We start from the raw sequence: 22,238 nt of genomic DNA, 5'->3' as shown, positions 1-22,238 counted from the left end.
AGAAAGAGAGAGAGACTCTCTCTCTCTCTTTCTCTCTCTCTCTCTCTCTCTCTCTTTCTCTTTCTCTCTCGCTCTCCTTCTTTCTCTCTCTCGCTCTCTCTCTCTCTCTCCTCTCTCTCTCTCTTCCCCACGTGTCCTCGTCCGTGTGTGGGTCTTCTTCCTGCTTTTCCAGATAATTATCCAAGTTTTCTAAATCGCAAAATTGCAACCTTCATAGGTTTTTTCCTAAGAGTAGGGAAGGAAAAATGTTCATTGTAACTCATCACAACTCTATGGAAATACCATGATTAGGAATTACTATTGAGAAATACCAGTACCTGTTAGATAATATTAGTTACCATCAAATGTTAATGAAAGCTTTCTAACATGGTAAGAAACAACAGTCCTTAGTGGTGATGGTGTAGTTTTGTTTTTTGTTTTCTTTTTTATCTAAATTCTGAAACATGCTTTAAAAGAAGGGCTTTTTGCTAAGCACTGTATATAATGGTCTTATTTTGGGGAAAAGACCCCATATGTTATGGTATTTAGATGATAAATTGCATTTTCACTAAATTTTCTAAGAGAATTCTGTGAAGCAGCTAAAACGACCCTTTATTTGTTAAAGAAAAGGAGATGTGTATTCTTCTAACATCAACACAAAATAATTCAAGAGACTTGAACGAAGCTGCCATAAATTGAAAATTTGTAACTTGTCTGGCACTTTTGGACAACCAGAGTTTAATAGAATTTTGGCAAAATTGACCTGCACTTTGGTCATTAAAGTTGTTGCATCACTTATTTGCGCGGTTACCCAGGGGTCGTTTATGTGCTTAAAATCAGGTTCGCCCTGCAGTTTGACACATTTTTTAATTTATAAATTGTCCTGAAGAGTAGGACTCTAATTTGTATCATTGCAACTTGATTGACACCGTACCTCAAGTAGGTCCTTTTCTAAAATTCCATTTCACTTTGCACAGCACATGGCAGTGTCTATACTGTCATTTTGTAAAAGACACATAGTTGTTTGCTTTAAACATCTGTTTGCACGTGAAGAATGTTAGATTTGCTATTACTTACTTGAAGAGACATTGTCATTTTAATTATTGAAATGAGAATCCGAATTCTTCTTTTCCCGCCTTTGTTTGTGTCTACGTCTCATGGAGTAGCAGGAAATTAATGCAACACTGACGGATTTAGGTCAGAATGCAATTTAGCCAAGAAAACAAAGTTTCAACTCCCTCAGTAATGCTTTTGGTTTTCCACTTCATTTGCCACATGCAGACTAAAAAACTCAAGTATATCATTTGATACTTCTGGAAATATTTTGGCTGCTAAGTCAATAGTTATTTTCCTTTTCCACAAAATAACAGCACCATTTCAATTCAATTTTTCATATATGAGGATATGGACTTATTGTCCAACTCGGAAGTATATAGCATTAATCTCAAAATAAATTCTTAAAGTACAATTGATGGAAATAATTAAATGCCATAATTTCTAATGAGATGAGCTATTCGGGAAAAAGACACGGCCTTCTGTGAAGAAATGGAGATGTTGGAGAATTTGGGTTTGACATGTTATTCTGTAATGGGAGCTTTTTTTCCTCTTAAATAAGTATAAACCATCCCATTATTTCCAGTTCCTGATAATAAAATGGAATTGGCAATAGTGAGTTTGCTTTCTGAGCTCTCACCAATGTAATGAAAAGAACTTTAAATGTTTGGCTATAAATATGTCCTACAAGTGAATAAAAACTATCTGGATGAACCGAAGGTTTGAGTTGAATAATACAGCTAATGTGGGTGAATTAGGGAGGATTTAGGGATGACCTGTGAGGTGGTATCAAGATGATAGGGAAAGATCATTCTCTCTTCAAGGTTGAACGGTAAATGATTTTGATTGTACGAACTGATATCATTTTGATTAATGTAACTCTTTTTGGAAAACTCAAAGGTGAAAATAAAAGTGACTGGCAAATTTGAATGTGATTATAAAAGTTATTTTTTTAACAATCAGTATTTTAATTTGGGATGAGAACTGTTGAACAGTGATACCCCTATATTAAAACATTAAAATACATTTAGGAAAATACTACCCACGGGAACAGTGGGAGTTGAATTTATAAGGTTAAAAATCTGTTTCTTCGTTGCTTTTTAAATTTTACCTAATTTCCTAGAAGAAGTGACAATTGTGTGCTCAGGGATTTACAGAAGGTAGAACAAATTTCAGTGTATAAGCAATACCTACAGAGGTAAATAAATTAGGCAGTGTTTGACAAGGTAAAGGTTTTGAAATAAGGTGGGTGGAGGAAAGCTTTAGGCACTGGTGTGGTGCCTTTGACCTTGGTTCAAAAGTATGGAAGGTGTATTTCATTAAGATTTTGCCTTTACTGAAAAATGGAAGTAGATTTGACCACAAATTCCCTAAAGGGATGTGAATTCTCCAATTTGGCAATTATGATGTGGCCCATAGAATTTTCATAATGCAGCAGCAATTTCAGACCAGTCTCCTGTATTAGACTGTAAAGTAAGTCAGCACAATTCTGCAGAATACTAAAGCATTTATAGACATTGGAAACTCTGGTGCCAGCTAATAAAAATACCTTGAAAGAGGACTTGAATTTAGTTCCTGAGTTGCATATTAATGCTGGACTTGATGTTATGGCATAAGGACTGCCCAGTTTTTATTCTGTAACTGTAGGGGAAAGTATAACATTATATATATTCATTCCTATTATATTTTTCCTTTTTTTTCTGGTGGAAAAAGCACTATTAGAGAAGCACATGCTTATCTTGAGCATTGGCTTTCATAGGTGCACTTCCAATACCTTCTGTGTATCATTGTGTCAGTTTGGCCAAAATATAGTAGTTCCCCACCACCCTTATCTGTGTGGGATATGTTCCAAGACCCCCAGTGAATGCCTGAAACTGTGGGTAGTACTGAACCCTAGATATACTGTGTTTTTTCCTATTTACATATACCTGTGATAAAGTTTAATTTTTAAGTTAGACACAGTAAGAGATTAGCAACAATAACTAAGATTATAAAACTGAAGAGTTATAACAATATACTATAATAAAAGTTATGTAAATGCGAGCTCTCTCTCAGAATATTGTATTGTGCTGTACTCATCCTTGTGATGATATGAGATGATAAAATGCCTACATGATGAAATGAAGTGAGGTGAATGATACAGGCACTAACATAGCCTTAGGCTACTTTTGACCTTCTGATGATCCCTTAGGAGGAGGATCCTCTGCTTCCAGACTGGACTGCCTTTGACCCCGGGTAACTGAAACCATGGAAAGCGGAACTGCAGATGAGGGGGACTACTATACTCCCCCTTATACCATGGCAGCCTCATTTTAGGTTTGATTCGATACATCTCAGCCCATTTGAGTCCTCACTGGTTCCTAGACCAAGGAGGTACATTTTGTCATCAAAACTCATTACCACTTGTTCTCAGAGATCTTGGAAACCAAACTCACATTTCAAATCAACTGGCGTGACAGTGAACAATGACCAGTTTTAATTGTGCAGAGCACTGCAATTTGTAAAATATCACCAACAGCCATTGCGGTTCTGTGGCGCTGGTTTGTGTTCACTGCTCCACGACAGTGTCAGTTCATCATTTATAAAAATGTGTAAAACTAATGCAGAGTAATAAATCTCTAAGTAGTCTCAACACATCACCTGACTAAATGCTGTGAGGGCTATAAAATTGTGGAATTAAGATTGATATAGAAATTAACCAATTATGAGAACTTAAAATAGATGATTTTTTTTAAAGAAATGGGGCTGAAAATTGACAATTTTATGACGTTTTAATTTGTTTTGCAAACACTATATGGGATAGCAAGTATTTGTGGCCTGCAAACCTTCTAATGGATAAACCATTAGTGTAGAGACAAGTTTTCTGGTCACTTATTATACTATTACCATAAAATTGTTCAAGTTCTGTAGTATATATCTTGTTAAATCTACATTTGGTAAATAAGTAAATATATGTGTACACATGAAGCCCAACGTATATTATTTTAATGGCCATTAGTAGGTATCTCTAAAACTATTTTTCAGTTTTTTATAATCCCCCATATTCTAGTGTCATTCAGCAACAAAGAAGAAATGGTATCAGGCCGATCTACATAGCCCCTGACTGTAGCTCACCCGTAAAGTAGGCCGGTCCTAATATGTGGACAATGGATTCTAGCTGTTGACAGAAAGAGACAGTGTTCTCAGCTCCAGGGTACCTAGTGATGAACTGTGAAAAGTGCCCTAGGTCTTACTGACTATGGCAGCCATATTGAATCACTTTTTCAGCTTCCTGATTGATGTTCAACTGATCATCGAGTTAAAGCTTTGGTCCTGGGCAACCTGCCTGAGTGAAGCATTCCAAATGGATATAATGACAACAATCTCAAAACTTGGCACTGTGTACCAGAGATATAGCCTCTGGTACTTCAGTGTAAGCCCCAGCTTTCTGGCCAGGGCGGTGGCAGACATGGCCCAATTCTAGTCTTTTGTAAAATAAAATGGCTTCTCTGCTTGAACAGGCATTATCTGTGGTTATGGGCCAAAGGGAAGGGTAGCAATATTACAGTGTGATATTGGTAATATGCCTTTTTGACTTTATGTCTAGGATGACTTCCTCATTAGCCACAAATGTCAGTACTAAAAATAAATATAGGACATAGAGGAAAATCAGAACTGGTTGTATTTACTTACTTTTTAGAACTATTTCCTGTGCTATAAGAACCCCCCTTCCTAATTAGGTCCTAGTCCCTTTTAATAAGTGTTATTCTCTTGGTGGCTTCTGATGCATTTTATTGGTTTCCCATATGAAATAAAGTATTACCATTTTCAGGATATTCGACATTTTGTGACTACGGTTTTTTTTGTATTTTTCTCTTGCTAAATTGCATAGGCATCACTTTGCACTCCTGTATTAGTCACTTATCAAATTGACTTCATAATGAAATTATTATTGTCTGAAAGACCTTTACCTAGAAAAACCTGCAACATTTATAAATGATATGTCAAGTACAGACCATGGGTCTGCAAAATTTAGCTGAAGGGTCAAAGCAAGCCCACCACCTGTTTTTGTAGATAAAGTTTTATTGGGACACAGCCATGCTCATCCATTTACATATCATCTTTGGCTGTTTTCACACCACGCAGCAGAGGTTGAATAGTTGTAAGAGACCCTGACCTGCAAAGCTGAAAATACTGTCTGGCCCTTTATAGGGAAAGTTTGCCTATTTTTTTCTGTCTTAGTTTGTTTTCACAAAATGCAAATGCCTGTATTTTAGCTATTCTTTGAGGATATTTAAAGTAGAGGAAAGTGATCAAGATCAATTCCTTTTTTATCTTGAGTGAAAAGTGGAAGCAGTCAAATGGATGGTATTTTATACATATGTATTGGGCTGTGTGAAAGAGCTTATCAGAAAAAAGCAATCTTTTAAGGTACTTTTTAAATGAGTGAATAGTTGTATCTTGACTTAAAATTAACTCTTTAAAAGTTCTTAAAGTAATTTGGAGAAAGTTGCTAAAAGTAATGATCATTTTATGAAAATAATGGTCCAACTAGAAAATATTCAGCATAGGCCCTTTTAAAGAATCTGATGGATGAACGGATGGATTTTTTTTTGTGCCCCAAACACTTTGATATAATGAAAATTTTACTTTTTCAGAAGTTTCAACTTAAACGTTTTCAGAACAATTTCTATTATGTTAAAGTGTAAAATAATTGTCCTATGTATAAACTTTTTCAAAGAAATTTGGAGACTTCCAAATGTAAGGATTATTCTTTTGGCTTTTTAATTTTTTTTAAAAAATTTTTTATTCTTTTGGCTTTTTAAATTCAAAGCTACATGCTGTTATGGAACAAAAAAGCCATAGTATGGCTATCCTTTTAAACTCTAGTTGAAAGCCAGATATACTTTTGTTTGAAGTTATATGCCTTTGTTACAAGTAGATGGCTGAAAAATACTCTCCAGTTTCTTGTGATTCACCTTTATATTTTAAGAAGTGTGGATTTTTTTTTTTCTCTTTTCCCCTTGTTTGTTTGTTTCCTGAATACATGGTGAGTTCTAATTCAGTGCTGGTTATAAATCCAGAATTTATTAAAAGGAAAGGATGTGGAAGAGGACTCTTGAGGTGGAGAAATACAAGTATAAATAAAAGGAGAAAATCCTAGGGAATTGTAGGTTCCTCCACTCGTCCCTTATCCTACAGTGGTAAAGTGTGCACTTTGGAAGCTTTCTCGAGGGATAATTTCAGAGTGCAGCATCAAAATGTCATGAATTCTTGACTTTATATAGACTACATTGCAACTTAACTATGGATTAAAGTTTGTTTTCATTTTCTGCACATATATTAAAGTGAAGGCCAGAAGAGGCAGCCTGGGACTTCCAAAGGACCCCCGCTGAAGAATGTTATGGACAGTATCATTTTTTTGTGATGCTTCCTAAGCTGGGTAGTGCTTTCATATATTCACTTTGCTTCTTCTTAGAGAACATTCTACTCTTCTGTGGAAGGGGAAATGGGCCAATTTTCTGTCAGGCTATTTTTACATCTTTATAAGCAATGACACATGCATTTAAGTAAGGTTTACTTTTCACTCAGCACATGGGAGACAAAGTATCCATGTACAGAGACCTGTACATAGTAAGTGGTCAATATATGCTTGCTGTTTCCATGCATGAGTGAAGAAGAGGGCATGTCAGCTATTTAGAGTACCTTCTGGCTCCCTGGGAATACTTAATTTCACAAACCATCCTTGCAGTAAATACCACAGTAAGATTAGAATGAAATGAAAGAGAGGCAGAAAAAACAGCCGACAAATTCTCCTGCTGCCAATTTGCTGGGGGAGTTGTTTTAGAGAAAGGGAGGAAGAGAAGGCAAATATAAACTTGGTGTGTGTGGGGATTTTTGTTTGTTTTTTGTTTTTGTTTTTTGTTGTTTTTGTACAGAAAGGGCAGGCTTTACAAAAAAGGACAGAAAAAAAAGAGTGAAAGAATGTATTACAACATGGGTGGATATCAGAGACATGTAAGCCAGAAACAAAACAAATATCCCAGGGACACTTGCGTGGCTCATTCGGTTGAGCATCCAACTCTTGATTTCGGTTCAGGTCGTGATCTCATGCATGGTTCCTGAGATTGAGCCCTACCAGAGGTTAGCTCCCCCCACTAACAGCACAGAGCCTGCTTGGGATTCTCTCTCTCTCTCTCTCTCTCTCTCTCTCTCTCTCTCATTCTCTCCCCCTTTCTCTCTGCCCCTCTCCCGCTTATGCCCCTAGCACAGCTGTCTCTCAAAATAAATAAATAAACATTAAAAAAATAAACATCACACACTTAAAAGCCAGACACAAAAGAGTTCATGCCATTTACATAATAGGCACAGATAAATCCGAGGTATAACTGTCCATTACTAGCCTGGGTGGGAGGGTGATACTGAGTGGGGAGGAGGGAGAGGCATGAAGGAACCACGGTGATGGAAATGTTCTAGACCTTAATCTGGATGGTGGTTATATGAGTATATGAATATATCTAAAATTTCATCACATTCTCTACTTTCATATTTAAGATTTGTGAACTTTAGCTCAATAGAAAAAAACAGTAATCAAAATAGGTTATGGAAAGGATACCAAATTTACCATGAAGGCTTAATAGAGTCTGGAAAGCATGGCAAACCCCTGCTCTAAAAACACTGCTGAGCTTAGCATAATAGACTTTTCTGAAGAAGGACATTTATAGTAATTTTTGTTGTAAAAAAATTTCAATTCCCAAAGGACGCTTAGCACACAGTAAGATCACATGTATTTAGATGCAGCAAGGTGAACATAGTTGTGTTGATTCTTTGAGGACTGACTGCTTAAAAGCAGTATCTTCTTTTCTTTCCAGATTGGCAGATTGCTACCCTGGCTTTACTCTTAGGCGGTGCTGCCATCATTCTTATTGCATTCCTGGTGGGTTTGATTTCTATCTGCGTGGGATCTCGAAGGCGCTTCTACAGACCTGTTGCTGTCATGCTCTTTGCAGCAGGTAAATATATATTACTTTCAAACTGATATTAAAGTTTCATGAACCTTTCTAACATCCTGTCTTCTCATGCAAAAGCAGTATGTGGTTGCTGCATTACATACAAATTGAGAGACATTTGTTATATTTTAAGGTAAATTGGCTAAGGGTTTATCATATTATTAGTTTTCAGTGTGTTAAATAAGCATTTCACAGAGCATAGTGGCAATTTCTAAACTTCTAACTAAAACATGAATAAGTAATAGTTCTTGACAGGGCTGTTGCCTTACGAATTGCAGCAGATGTGTTTACGAACAGTCTTCACATTCAGTTTTTTTCCACTCCTTTTACCGCCCCCTTGGTGATCTTAAGGCAACATTATTGTTTTCTGACATGAAACTGAAAAACATTCCAATATGGATAGCCTTAAAGGTATAAATCTATTTGGAAATAAACACGGCTGTAATGAAAAATGATAATGTAGAACTCGAACCATCAGATAATTCAGTTGTATGAGGTCAATGCCATATTCATTAACTTAACAACCATCATTCTGTGAAGCACAGCTTGGATAAAAATATCAACCAAGGTAAGATGGAAGTTTTGCTGAAATCAAGGAACTATTTAGAAAGGAGGTTTAGAAGATTAAAAGTCCAGCACATTGTTATGTGTTTTAATTTTCATTTGTAAGAATAGCTTTGAATATATTGTTCTCTTCGATTCAAACTGAAATATTCCTGTGGTGCCTTCAGTTTACCCTGTCAGTCACATCTGATTTGAAGACTGCAAAATAAGCCCCCGTGACTGTCAATAATGAAGACACTGACAGAACCATCTAGGCTATTAGATGGATTTTTTTTTTTAAAGGCTGTTTAAAGATGGGAACAGATGAAATTTCTCAGTATTTGAAGGGTAGTTTGATCTAAAAATGTAAGATCAGAAGTATTCTGCTGCCCCCTGCTGTTTGTGTTCATTTTTTATACCCACAAAGACTGATCATAATGTAGGTGTCATAAAAATAAAGGTCCAAAGGCCTGAAGCAATCTGGAAAAACTGCTAATTCAAATCTCTTAAGTGACTTGCTCAAGATTACATAGTAGTTACCAGCAGAGCCGGGGCTGGGAGGCTACTGAATTTTAAACATGGCTCATTCGCTAATGATTTGTTCATTCAGCTGTTTATTAGGTACCTATTACAGAGTGTACACTGTATTAAGAGACCCATAAAACTAGCTAAGTATCACCACAGATACTTTCTAATAAGAGTAGAAAACACTATTACAAAAAATATTCTGAAAAAAATATTCTGAAGTCATAGGCAGTGACCATACTATGATTATTTTGTTGATCTCCTGTGTAATAAAGAACTGTATTGTGAATCATTTGGTAAACCTGAAAATTCTCCTAAAGATTCCATCACTATTCTTTAGTTTATTTCTTGGTTCATGGATTTCTCATGGCTATTTCTATTTTTAGAATGAAATAACTTTAGATATTTTAATTTTAGTATAAGTTTGTCTTTGCAGCTAGGATTTATTAACATAGTGATTAGATAATTAATCATAATAGAATTTCTTGATAAATTGTTCTGAAATGATATACCATTCTTTAAAACTGGAATTATGTTTTGAATAATTCTTAGAATACTCAGATATTTCTGATTTTAGGAAGGTATAGAGGTACTTTAGACATTCTCTTATAAATATGGAATATTATTGTGCTACCTAGTTACTGTCTCATTTAGACTTTAACTTACCACCTACTAGCATATGCAGAATCTACATAGAAATCCAATTGTTTATAGCACCTATTATAAACATGCTTAGAAAAATAATTAGGAGTTTCTAGTTCTTTCTTTTTTTTTTCCTCCTAGTTCTTTCTAAAGAAGCTCTGTATGTTTCCCAAGTATAGCAAAATTTATGAAAATGTGAAAATAAGTACTGGTTTTAACAGAAAGTATACTATAGATGAATATAAGTTATTAGGTACTGGGCTTGGTCAAAATAAAGATTTTTATTTAGCTCTAGCTACTACAAGTAGTAGTAAATTATAAAATAATGAAAGGAATCCCTACAGCAATATTCATATATTTATATTCTACCCACTGAGAGCTCAAGTGAGCATCATACTGCTACATTTTAAAAATGTACATGTGCTAAGGTATAATTTTACTCATTCTCTTTTGACACTGCTTATGGAAGCTTTTTTGAAATAACCATTAGTTTTGTGTTCACTTTGGACATAAGCAAGGTAAAACTTACTGGTGATTTGAAACATGTCACAAAAGGTTTCTCTCTGCCATCTGAGAAACCATTAAAGAGTTGCCAGTAGCTGATTTTGGAAAAGATACTCATTACACATAATAATCCATTATTGATTTGGGTAGAAGATTAACAAATTTGGGAACTCTGCCTACTTGAAACAATGCTAGTTAAAATCATGGCTGTTGATTTTGCTTGCCTCATAGTAAACATACTTACTCTATTGGTTGGCTTGTCTCACTTGTAATTCCGTTTAGTGATTGTTTGTAAATATTTATTTGGGGCCCTTTTACCTTTTTGCTCATCTTGGTCTGCTTGAAAATGGTCTGTGTTTCTCCTCTTTTCTCAAAATGTTTTTTTTTTTCCCCAAATAATACCAAGCCTTATCTTGGTGTCCACACACAGATCTTGTTATCTGTCTCAGCAAAGAAATAATCTTTGCTTCTGCTGAAACATGCAATACATAAACTCAAAACAAGCATAGCACTACCACTTGGAAACATCTCTACACAGGAGTATATAATTCATTCAGTACTGTGTGCTCTGCCTGGTACAACGAGGTGGTCAATAGATAGTTGAATCAATGATGGAAAGATGACTAAGGTGTGTGGCTTATAATTTGACAGGGAAAACAGGCATGTAAACAAGCTAACTATAATCCAATTTTTCTTAAACCATTTCTCTCTCTGCAGTTTATGAAGCAGTAAAATTTATGTGAGCACAAAGCTCAGACCAAAAAGAGGTCGAAAAAGTAATAATTATAAAAATTATTTTTTCTTTTATTCATGTTTTCATTCATTTATTTAACAAATATATGTTGAGCACCTATAGTATGTAACTGTACTACTTTGGTGTTAGATTATGTACTCCAAGGGTATTTACTAAAAGCTGATGATTAAATCTCATAAAGGTTTTTCATCGTCCCTTTTTCTCTGAAGTCCTTAATTTAGGGTGGGCTCGTTACCTGCCTGGATAGTTGCTAGAATTGCGGAGAGATAGTCATCACTGAGCCCATCTCAAACAGTGTCCTGGGGTGCCTGGGTAGCTCAGTTGGTTAAGTGTCCGACTCTTGATTTCTGCTCAGGCTCTCATTGTCAGGCTCTGTGCTGACTTCTCAGAGCCTGCTTGGCATTATTTCTCTCCCTCTCTTTCTCTCTCTGCCCCTCCCCCCTGCTCTCAAAATAAATAAATAAACATTAAAAAATAAAATAAAACATTGTCCCATGTTCCACAACTCCCTCACTGGTCCTAGAAGTCTAGACTTCAGAATAAGATATTTGTAATAACAATGCTGGCAATACTAATGAATTGAGCACCTACCATGTGTTGCACTGCTAGACATTCAGTATATACTCTCTCTCTTATAAGATGAGGTATTTCTTTTCCCCATGTTATCAATGAAGAAATACGTTCAGAAAGGTCAAGTAATTCCCCAGAGTTATCCAATAGATAAGTTGCAGAGCCAGGGTTTCAGTTCAGGGCATCTATCTCAGTTGAAAGTCCACATGGGGGTTCACAAGTCATCTTTACTTGGTTACATATAACACATAGAAAAAGAAGTGCAGAATCAGCCTTGAATTTTGAATGCAGCTGCCAACTGTGCACTGCAGTTGGAGTCCATCCTGTTATTCCTGTTACTCCATCTCTTGGGGGGCAACACCCAAGGGAGTAAGCAATGGGAGATGTCATAAAGTCCACAACTTGATCAGTGCAACATGACTCAATCAGAGCACATCATGAAAGTGTGCAAGTTTCCAATACAGATGACTGTAGCCCGTTTCTTATTGTGTAACTTTCTATGATCAGTGAGATATGATGGGATTATGATAACTGGCATCTAGTTCTCACTAAACACTTAGTGAAATTAAAGGAGTTGCCTCATTCTGAGTCCTCCTCTTTTATTGTCTGGTTTTGCAGATCTTTTTTATTCCCCAGGGGGACTTAGGATGATTGTTTCCATTTTTTCAAAGGCCTTTAGTACAAATTGCGAATTCTCAGTCTTATAATTCAGATTTTAAATAACGGAATCCCCACTAATTTTATTAATGATATTTCCTTTCTGTTTTATGTGCAAAAAGCCTTCTGCAATTAAGTGTTTATACAGAATAGTGATTTCCCCCCTCCCCAGGGTCCTGTAACTGCTTTCCACCTCTGAGCTATATCTGATGAGAGGCTTGTGTTTTGCAGCCCTCCTCACCATCCTGTCACACGTATGAGGTGGCTGAAAGTATTTTCAGTCTAGATTTTGGCAGAAAAATCAGTGTCCAGTTTAGATTTCAAACTAAAAAGGAATTCTACTCACAGATCTTTATCAGTATGAAACTATTCTCTGGCTAGAACATTTTATAGTATCAGTGCAGTAATTAATTTCATATGTACTACAACTCTCAGTAGTTACAGATGAAATTTCAAAAGGAAAAGGAGAAGACTTCATATTAACCCTTTATGGGCAAATGTTTCATTCTCCAAAATGCCATTTTCTTTTTGTAAGTTCGGCATTTAGGGACTTGGCTGGTAAGTCCTATCAATTCTGTCTCTAAATTATCTTCTAATTCTATAGTTTCTTTTATGTACCACAATTGCTGCCTTAGTTGAGGGTATAACTCTTCCTCATGTAGAACATCTCAGTTCCCAAATTTGAACTTACCCTACTTTATTTTTCAAATTTTAATATCCGACTTAAAATGTGTACATGACTTTCCTTCATTTCCCTTTCCTAGAATCCAGTTACTGAGTTTATCTTTTATCGTCTTTTCTTCCCATTCTCTGACCTGTGTCCATGCGTTGACCAGCCTCCTAAGTGCCTTCCTTCTCCAGTCTTCTTCAGTTTATAGTCTATCTTGCACACAAACGCATGAGGTGTAGTTCTCAAATACAAATCTGGCCTTGTTGCTTCTCCCTTTGGCTTCCCCAGAGGCAGAACCTAAGACAAGAAGACAGTACAAACACTTAATCTGGGAGGTAAAAGAAGGGAACAGAAGGTGAGACAGCAAAGGGAAGGGAGCCAGTAAAGAGTACATTATCAAACCAGTTGTTGCCGTACACAGCTGGAGCTTCTCTTGGAAAAATTCTGGAAACCAATTTTACAACACACACCTCAGAGTTATTTCATTGGAAGGACTAGGGAACTGGGGTATTTAGAAACGATATTCTGAGAGTCATTGGTAAGGGCCAAGGTGATGCTGGGGAGACAGCAGTATTAATTTCTCAGAGCACCAGGCTACAATCAGGCAAAGTAGCTTTAGTGGCCAGAGGAAAAGTGAAGCCAAGAAGGGCAGGTGGTGCTCACAGCTGGAAGTCAGGCTGACATGCACTGGGGTGATGAAGATGAAAGTCTATGGGTAGGGTGCTGACAGCATCTACAATTAACCTCTGAGGGGCGCCTGGATGGCTCAGTCATTTAAGTGTATGACTTAGGCTTAGGTCAGGATCTCATGGTTCTTGAGTTCAAGCCTGTCATGGGCTCTCTGTTGTCCTCTTCCCACCCTGCCCCTCCCCGACTCTCTTTCTCAGAAATAAACAAACATTTAAAAAATACTTTATTAGAGGGGTGCCTGGGTGGCTCAGTTGGTTAAGCATCCGACTTCAGCTCAGGTCATGATCTCACAGTTCATGAGTTTGAGCCCCACATCAGGCTCTGTGCTGACAGTTCAGTCTGGAGCCTGTTTCCCATTCTGTGTCTCCCTCTCTCTCTCTGCCCCTCCCCCACTCACTCTCTCTCTCTCTCTCTCTCTGTCTCTCTCTCTCTCAAAAATAAACATTGAAAAAAAAATTTAAAAATATTTTATTAGAAAAAAATAAAAATAATCTCTGAGATGTCTCCCTATAGAATCCAATCTATTATTTTTATGACACACTAAGCCTTTTAGAGTCTGAACCAAACATTTCTATGTGAATGTAGCCTTTATTCCAACCCTGTGACGTTTCTATAGGTACATCCTCTTATACTGCTAAGCTTTGTACAAGCTGCTGCTTTTTCCTAGAGGTCTTTTCATCTTTGTCTGCTGACCAAGTCCCATCCAGTTCAAATGGTGCTTCCTCTCAGAAGCTTTCCCTTCTTTCTCCAGGCAAAAATGGTGTCTGGAATATTGAGTTCAGTAAATGTGGAATGAATGGATAAGTGAACATGCCTCTACTATTAGTGTTGAATACATTCGTTTGTAATTACCTGTGTGTCTGTTTCCACCATAGAGCATGAAATATGACTGGTCAAGGGCCATGTCCTATCTGTCTTACCCCTTTCACCTACTACACACACACTGAACATCCGATAAATGTTTGTTGAAATATCCCATTATAAGAAAATGTTGAATATTTCAATACTGAATGTTTTCTGTTTCAATATTGAAACACTAAAAAATATCCCCTTAAAACTAGACATAAGACAAAATTAGTACCTCTAAGTTCTTGTCATGCTTCTAGCCACCAATTTCATGCTTAGTAGTTTTGTTGCCTCTTTTCAAACAAGTGGAGAGAGGTATAAAATGAACTTCACATTCCCTTCAAATTCTAAAATGCTCCACAACTTTACTCATGTTGCGTCTGACATAGAGCATAGAGAATACCACATACAATGCCTATTATGTTTCATTGATTGGTGGTAAAGTAGAAATATCAGTATGATGATATTTTCTTGAGTCCTGAACTCTTCAGGTTTTTTTTTGTTTTTGTGTTCTTTTTTTTTCCCACAGCATCTACAAAAGGCAAGGAGGCATTTTTACCTGTGTATGTGTATTTTTATTAGATGGAGAAAGTTATTTACAAATGCAGGCTTAAATATGTTTTTTTTTCTCAATTTTGCTATTACATGCATTTCAGTGATTCTAAAGAGAGAAAAATAATTCAGAGGCATAAAACATCTTAGGGTAATTTTCATCTGGCTACAACACAATAAAGTTTTATCTCTAAGAAAGCTGCTCAGGAGAATATGCCATTGGAGCCTAATGCAGTTGTATTTCCACTTTTCCACTGGAGGGAAATTATATCATTGTATTATACCATGGAGGCCAAATACTTGCTAAATAAAACACATTGAAATGAATATTAAAAGCAGTCTAGGTAAACAACTCACCCTAGAGACTGGCTGTGTCACAAAAGAACCCATAGAGCCCTTCTAGAGTAGAATTCAGATCAGTTATTGCTTCTGAGTTCAAACTCCTTTAGCAGCTGTCCATCACACTTAGAATAAAATCTATACCCCTGCCCATAGTTCACAGGGCCATTCCTGAATGGGCCTCTGGCTCTCTTTTCCGTCTCCTCTCCTACCAGTCGCCACCGTGTTCTCTGTCCTGTGACCACAGCATCCTTACTGATGCTCCACTACAACCAGCATGCACCTGCGTCACGGGTTTTATGCTACCTGTGCCATCCACCCGGATTGCTCACTCCTCACTATAGTGGCCTGCACCCCTAACTTCATTCAGGACTGTGTTCAAATGACTCCTCCCTAAAGAGGCTTTCTTCAGCTTTTGATCTGAAAGAGCAGCCTGTATCCCTCGATCTTGTTTTTTTGCTTTCTTGTATTATCATGTCTGCCATATCCTGTACTTATTTAACTAATGGGGGTAGCAACTTTTGTTTTCAGTGCCTTAAACTGTATCACTTTAGAAACATTCAAACATTCTTATTGAATGAATGAATTTGTTGAATGAGTAAATGAATTACTATTCCTAATTCACTTATATTTCAGTCACATCCTGGTAGGATCAGGCATCCTTTGACTAGCAACCAGAGTAGAGAAACCTGAGGAGAAATGCCTTTTTTAAAAAACTTAGTAACTTTGGAATTTGTTTTCTGTAGTTCATGGTTGATAGGAATTGACTTCTTGTTCTTTTTAAGACATTTAAAACATGAAAGCACTCTTTCCCTCACAAAGACACAGAGCCTGCTGAATTTTTTAAAATTAGCACATATTTACACATATTTAGCACTTACTGGCTGTAAGTAGAGGAAGTGTGGGTTATATAATTGGTTGTCAGTTGTCCTAACATGGACTTAAAATCTTTTCTGAGATTTTTAAACTATAAACAAGGTGTGGTTTCCATTTTGGATGTCAAGAGATTCTCCTTTTATACGGATCTACTTGTCCATCCACTCTCCATGGTGTGGAAGTGTGGTAGGCCACTGCCGATCTGGAGCAGTGTTGAGTTACATGGCAAAAATGTTTCAAATTCTTATACCCAGCTCCAGAAAGGTTACTTGACCCCTAGTCAGAGCCTTAGAGAAAGTAATGATTGTGTGGAATCATGCTCTCAGGGGTTTTCTGGAGTTCATCAGCTTTATACTAGAAATAGAGGACCATTAATGACTTGCTAGGAACATTAATCATATTGGTAATAAAGATCTTTTATAGGTACTGAGAACTGATGAGCATAGACTTTAAAACGCAGAAGTCCAGCTTAATTAAACACACTATCCATCCTATTGCTTTTTAAAAAATTTAATAAAGTGTATCTTTTTTACTATATCAAATTTTATTCTTGTCTCAATTGTTCACATTTTTGTTGTACTTTTGGAATTTACAGCATCTTTAAGGTGACTCAAATAATAATCATTTTAACCAAACATTTATTTTATGTAGCAGGGTGGCAAACTTTGTTTTATAAAGGGCAAGATAGTAAGTACTTTGGGCTTTGTGAGCCACATGGTTTCTATTGCAGCCACTCAACTCTGCTATTGTAGTGCGGACAATACATAAATGAATGAGCCTGGCTGTGTTCCGGTAAAAGTTTTTTTCAGAAACAGCAAACCAGATTTGGTAGTTTGCCAAGCCCTGTCACATAGTACCCCAGATTTTTTTAAAGATTGTAACTTGAGGGTGGAAGCTGTCATATGGTAGAGAATGAGGCAGACACATCCCATAAATGATAGTTAAGTTGATTTAAATACAATAGAAATTATATAATATTTGATCCCACATGAAGTTATGATTTTGAGTGAAAGATATCATCTCTTGTGTAATCCCATGTCTCCCATATAGAAATAGCCACAGGATAAATACCACTTTAATTTTAGATATATTAAAAAACACCCTTGCCTTTCCGGATTATTTGGTTTGTTTTATTTTATTAGTTATGACTCATCACAGTTTCTCTTTAGCCCTGACTGACAGCCAACTAAGAATTAAGATTTAGCTAAGAACTAAGAGCTAAGTTTTGTGCTCTACTGTAGTAGCCATCATTAGTTTATGTTTTCAGTACCATCATCTCCCAGGCCTTCATTGATTTCATTCTGTTTTGAAAGTAGGTGAAGAATGAATAGGGGCGCCTGGGTGGCGCAGTCGGTTAAGCGTCCGACTTCAGCCAGGTCACGATCTCGCGGTCCGTGAGTTCGAGCCCCGCGTCAGGCTGTGGGCTGATGGCTCGGAGCCTGGAGCCTGTTTCCGGTTCTGTGTCTCCCTCTCTCTCTGCCCCTCCCCCGTTCATGCTCTGTCTCTCTCTGTCCCAAAAAAAAAAAAAAACAACAAAAAAAAAACAAAAAAAAAACGTTGGAAAAAAAAAATAATGAATATATAAATGTCATCTATCTCATGCAAACGTATTATTAAATGTCACTTCTTGAAAAATGAGCCCCTTTTTAAAGATTAGAGGAAAAGGATGGAAATAGTTTTTGAACAGAGGAATATAAGTAAAGACATCCACAGTAGGAGTTGCTGGAATGGTCAGCTGAGTTACATGGTATTGAGAATCAGCAGCAAGAAATAGCATGTCTTGAATCACAGGTTGACCAGTTTCATCAGTACAAATGAGTTCAAATTCCTCAACTCCTCAAGAGTTTAAATAAATCACAGGCATTTTAGCTGGCATTTGGGGTCACTGTTCTTGGGGAGCTATTTACAGGTTTTGTATAGTGGAACAGTTTAGTGTATGGGACCACTGTATGCCATAACAGTGATAATTATACATGTATGTTTGTAAAGTGTGAATCACTACTTTGTATGCTCAAATAATTATATTGCACTAATTATTTCATCAAATACCATTATACTGAGGTACTAATTATTAAGAGTAATTGCTACTATATTGTGAAACAGTGTTAAAAAATTGTTAATGTTTTGAGGTGTGCCATCTGGAAATAAGCAGTGTTTCAAATTTTTTGGCTTTTATGTTTGATTAGAAAGTAATTCTCATATATATATTTATATGTTATATCATTTTATTTTCTACAAATAACATTTTTCTAATTTTGATTTGCTTTCCTTTCAGTTGTTTTACAGGTTTGCAGCCTGGTCCTTTACCCAATCAAGTTCATTGAAACTGTGAGCTTGAAAATTTACCATGAGTTCAATTGGGGTTATGGCCTGGCCTGGGGTGCAACTATATTTTCGTTTGGGGGTGCCATCCTTTATTGCCTGAACCCTAAGAACTATGAAGACTACTACTAGAACCGACACTCTCAGATTTTCAAAACAACCAACCATCCAACAAAAGGATTACGTCTGTATCTTTTCTAACTCACTATTTTCTAAAACACTTGTGGAGCATCAAGCAGTTTGCTCAGTTGATTTAATATCTTTTGCCTTTTGGCTATCAACACCGTAACCAGCTTTTACATTCATTTTAGGGACCTGCACAAATTAAGAGAGCTGATTAGACATAGGCAAATGCTGCAAACTTGCAATATGTTCATGTCATTTTTCTTGACAAGTGAAGGGTCTGTATGACAGCAACCATTGTGAGAAGCTAGTTGAAATGAGAAATGCCTGAATCTCCTATTGCCTGCAGGGGAACAGCTGGCATAAGCAACATTTAGAAGTTCTTTGCTCTGACAAGGATTCCACTGTTGGAGTCCTTTATCACCTGCTTACCCTGCCCAATGACTACATTGGCCATTGGTTATTTGCTTGAATGAGATTTTGAAAAGTGAACTGCCCTTCAGCACTTAATGGGAGTTCTGAATGTAATTGGTTAATGGTACAACTTCCACCTTTAAGAATACTCTATTTTAATGGGAGGCAATGCTTTGGCAATCAGCAGCTCCCGGGGAAGGGAGTCAAGACTTGGAGACACGTGCTTTTCATTATGTGGTTAGAAATTGTGCCTCAGCCATATCTAGAATGAGGAAAATTGGGAGTCTTTACTTTCCCTGGGGCAACTAGAAAGAAATATGCATGAGTTGCTTTTGTCCTAAGTACCCTTTATGTCATTTACCAAACATGACAGCAAATAATTGTGCGTATGTAACAAGCTTAAATATTTTTATAAAGGTGAACCATTAGTATAAATGGTAATAAGTTGTTCCCTGGCCCTATACATGCATTTGCCTATTACACGTAAAAGTAATATTTGCTCTAGTGAAGTGATTTGAACACTAACCTTGTACACGTTAAGAGGCTTAGATTGGTATTCACACTTACTTACTGTACAAAAGTACATATACCTTAAAGCTTTTGCTCTATGTTCTCTACTGTTTCACTGGAAAGTTTTAATAGAATTGTATAAGAAGAAAAACTGAAATGGTGTTACTCTGAAAATTCATGATTCTTCTGTAAGCACTGTAGTTCAAAAGAGAGTAGCAATTAGAATGATCGTTTTGTTAAAAATTCAGTAAAATAGAAGGCTGCTTTTTTCAAGTACTTTAAATGTCTTTATTAAAAAAATAAAAGAATAGCGATAGATTTCTATAAATGTCTAAATGTCTCAGTAGAGGAGTAGAATTCATCTGGTTATCACCTGGTCCTCTGGAGTTAACTAATGGGCTAACTGATTTGTGTACACAATTATGATGGATTTATGTCAAAGGAATCATTTGTTGGCTGTTCAAATGGAAGGAAATATCAGTAATAGGGAATGAGTTTGCAACTAATCTCACCCTGCAAACTTGTGTTAATCCTGTTGAATATACAAATTTGGATAGTTTAATTGTAAACATATTTTTATATCAAATATACAGTTCTAATATGAAAGTTATAAATAGTTATTTTTGTTAACAAAAACACTAAAACAGTATGTTCTGGTTTTGGCCCTTTTGCAGAAGGAAGCATTGGAAAAATCATTTAAAACGTACTTATGTTCTATTGTATTGCAAAATCCGTTAAGAGCAGGACCACATCAATAGTATTTAATAATTTGCTTTACCTCCCAAAGCAGAGTTCTGCCTTCACTTTGTCTTAAGAACTGTTGCCAAAACAACAGAAAAAAAAAAACTATTTTATTATTCAAATGCTTAAAAAAAAAACCTTATCTTGTGACTTTTCTATAGAATCACAAAGTAAATATCAAGAAGCAGGCTTAATCTTATTTTAGCAATGACAGACAAAAGGAATTAAATGCATCCTAGAGAGAAACCTTTATTAAAGTATATGATTCTCTATAGAATCATGAGAAACTATGGGTAGAAATTTTGCAGAAAGATATTAGTATTATAGAATCTTTTGAAGCAATTTTCTTGAGAAATAGTAAAATCTGGGCCAGACAGTCTTGCAGTTAATTGCGTATTGTCAGGGCAGCATGAGAAATACGGTATTTGTCAAATGGGGATTTCGTCTCCTACACCCTCTCTATTGTGAGAGAGTCTCTTTATTCCTGAATAATGGAAGAATAGTACTTTGGTGCTGACATCAATGAGGCACTTTTCTTGGTCCTAGTAGAGGATGCAGTGTGCTGTTAGACCAATATCACATCTCCAGTCTTAGCAAGTTTTCATTGTCTGTCAATATGACAGGCTGGAAAATGACAGAATACGTTATAGGCTTAAGGCACACGTATTTGCAGTTCACTGAAAAGTAGATTTCTTACATGACTTTTTCCCCCTTCCCAGTGAAGAGCCCTATGCTATATTTCTACCGTCACTAATATTTGAAAGTATTTCATTGCTAACAGTCTCAGTACAACATGAAAGGTGTTGATCATCCAAAATACTGTTTTGTCTATCAGAATAAACACAAGTGAATTTTCACCTACATTATGTCGTTGCAGCTTTAGGTTTGTTTGATGTTTTCTTACAAGCAAAACTGTTAACTACAAATCCATTGTTTATCTTAGATATATACACATACACACATAGAGCATAAAGTACTCAGCAGGGCTAGTTATTTGGATTTCTTGCACAACTATTTAGCTTTTTGTAAGTTCAACATGTAAATTTTAAAAGACAAATATAGAGAGACCTATGTGTTTGAAATATAAATGATATATATGGATTAGCATGTACCTGTATATTATTAAACATGCAATGAACTGACTGGTAAGTGACGTCTAATTGTATGGCTAGCAATGTAATTTATTCAGACTGTATTTTTGTACAGAGCAGCGCACACTAACCTATGCCTCTGTGTCCTCTTTAATGCCTAAAACTGTGCCTAGAAATTTCATCTGTCTTAATAAAATTATACTTCATGCTGTTGATGCTATAGTTTCTCTACTGCTGTTCTATATTTATTATTTTTAAATATATGACATGTTTACTACTTAAATATGAATCCATGGTATTCTGGTTATTTTTTCTAACAGTCCTCTGGGGGAAACCTGTTTATCACTCCAGTGGTTTTGAGTTTGCAGTTTCACGAATGGTTCTTCATTTCATGGTTTTTGTAGCTGACATGAAGTTATCTATGTGGAAAAAATAAAAATAAAAGTGGTTTCACCGATGTGGTGTGACCTGTGTCTTCTCTACTGTGTAGACCTATTAACAGGTTCCTAAATTACATGTCTTCAGTTCACATTTTCCTTTACAATATATACTTTTTCAAAAACAGAACATAATATGACATGTTTATTTATGTAAGACTTTTTAAAACTAGTTCTGTTTTCATATTCTCTCCCAAGATTCTTTTCTGTCCTCTGCAGGTGAGTTATATGAACAATAAAAGAAAGAATGTTGACTTGAAACTTTGTTTTGAAATGCACTGGGAGGAGATAACAGAGTAGGCTATCCTTTTTCCACCTCTACTGACACAATTAGAAACAGGAGTAGCAAGGGGTTGATAATTCTATTTTGGGTTTTGTTTCATTTTCAGCATTTGCAAGGTATGTTAAAAC

The 22,238-nt window shown here is 36.2% G+C and overlaps 1 protein-coding gene across 1 annotated transcript in view; it reads left to right on the top strand.

The window, feature by feature from the left end:
* The window catches only part of TMEM47 (transmembrane protein 47), a 30,681-nt gene extending 8,834 nt beyond the window's left edge, over positions 1–21,847 (top strand). The window contains exons 2-3 of the mRNA XM_049643662.1: positions 7,884–8,024; positions 18,465–21,847. Of these exons, the coding sequence (XP_049499619.1) occupies positions 7,884–8,024; positions 18,465–18,643 (320 nt within the window). The 3' untranslated portion in view covers positions 18,644–21,847. The remainder of the gene's footprint in view (positions 1–7,883; positions 8,025–18,464) is intronic.
* Positions 21,848–22,238: the final 391 nt, after the last annotated feature.

This window comes from Panthera uncia, chromosome X (assembly GCF_023721935.1).
Source record: "Panthera uncia isolate 11264 chromosome X, Puncia_PCG_1.0, whole genome shotgun sequence".
Taxonomy (NCBI): Eukaryota; Metazoa; Chordata; class Mammalia; order Carnivora; family Felidae; genus Panthera; species Panthera uncia.
This window is presented reverse-complemented; position numbering and strand designations above follow the sequence as displayed.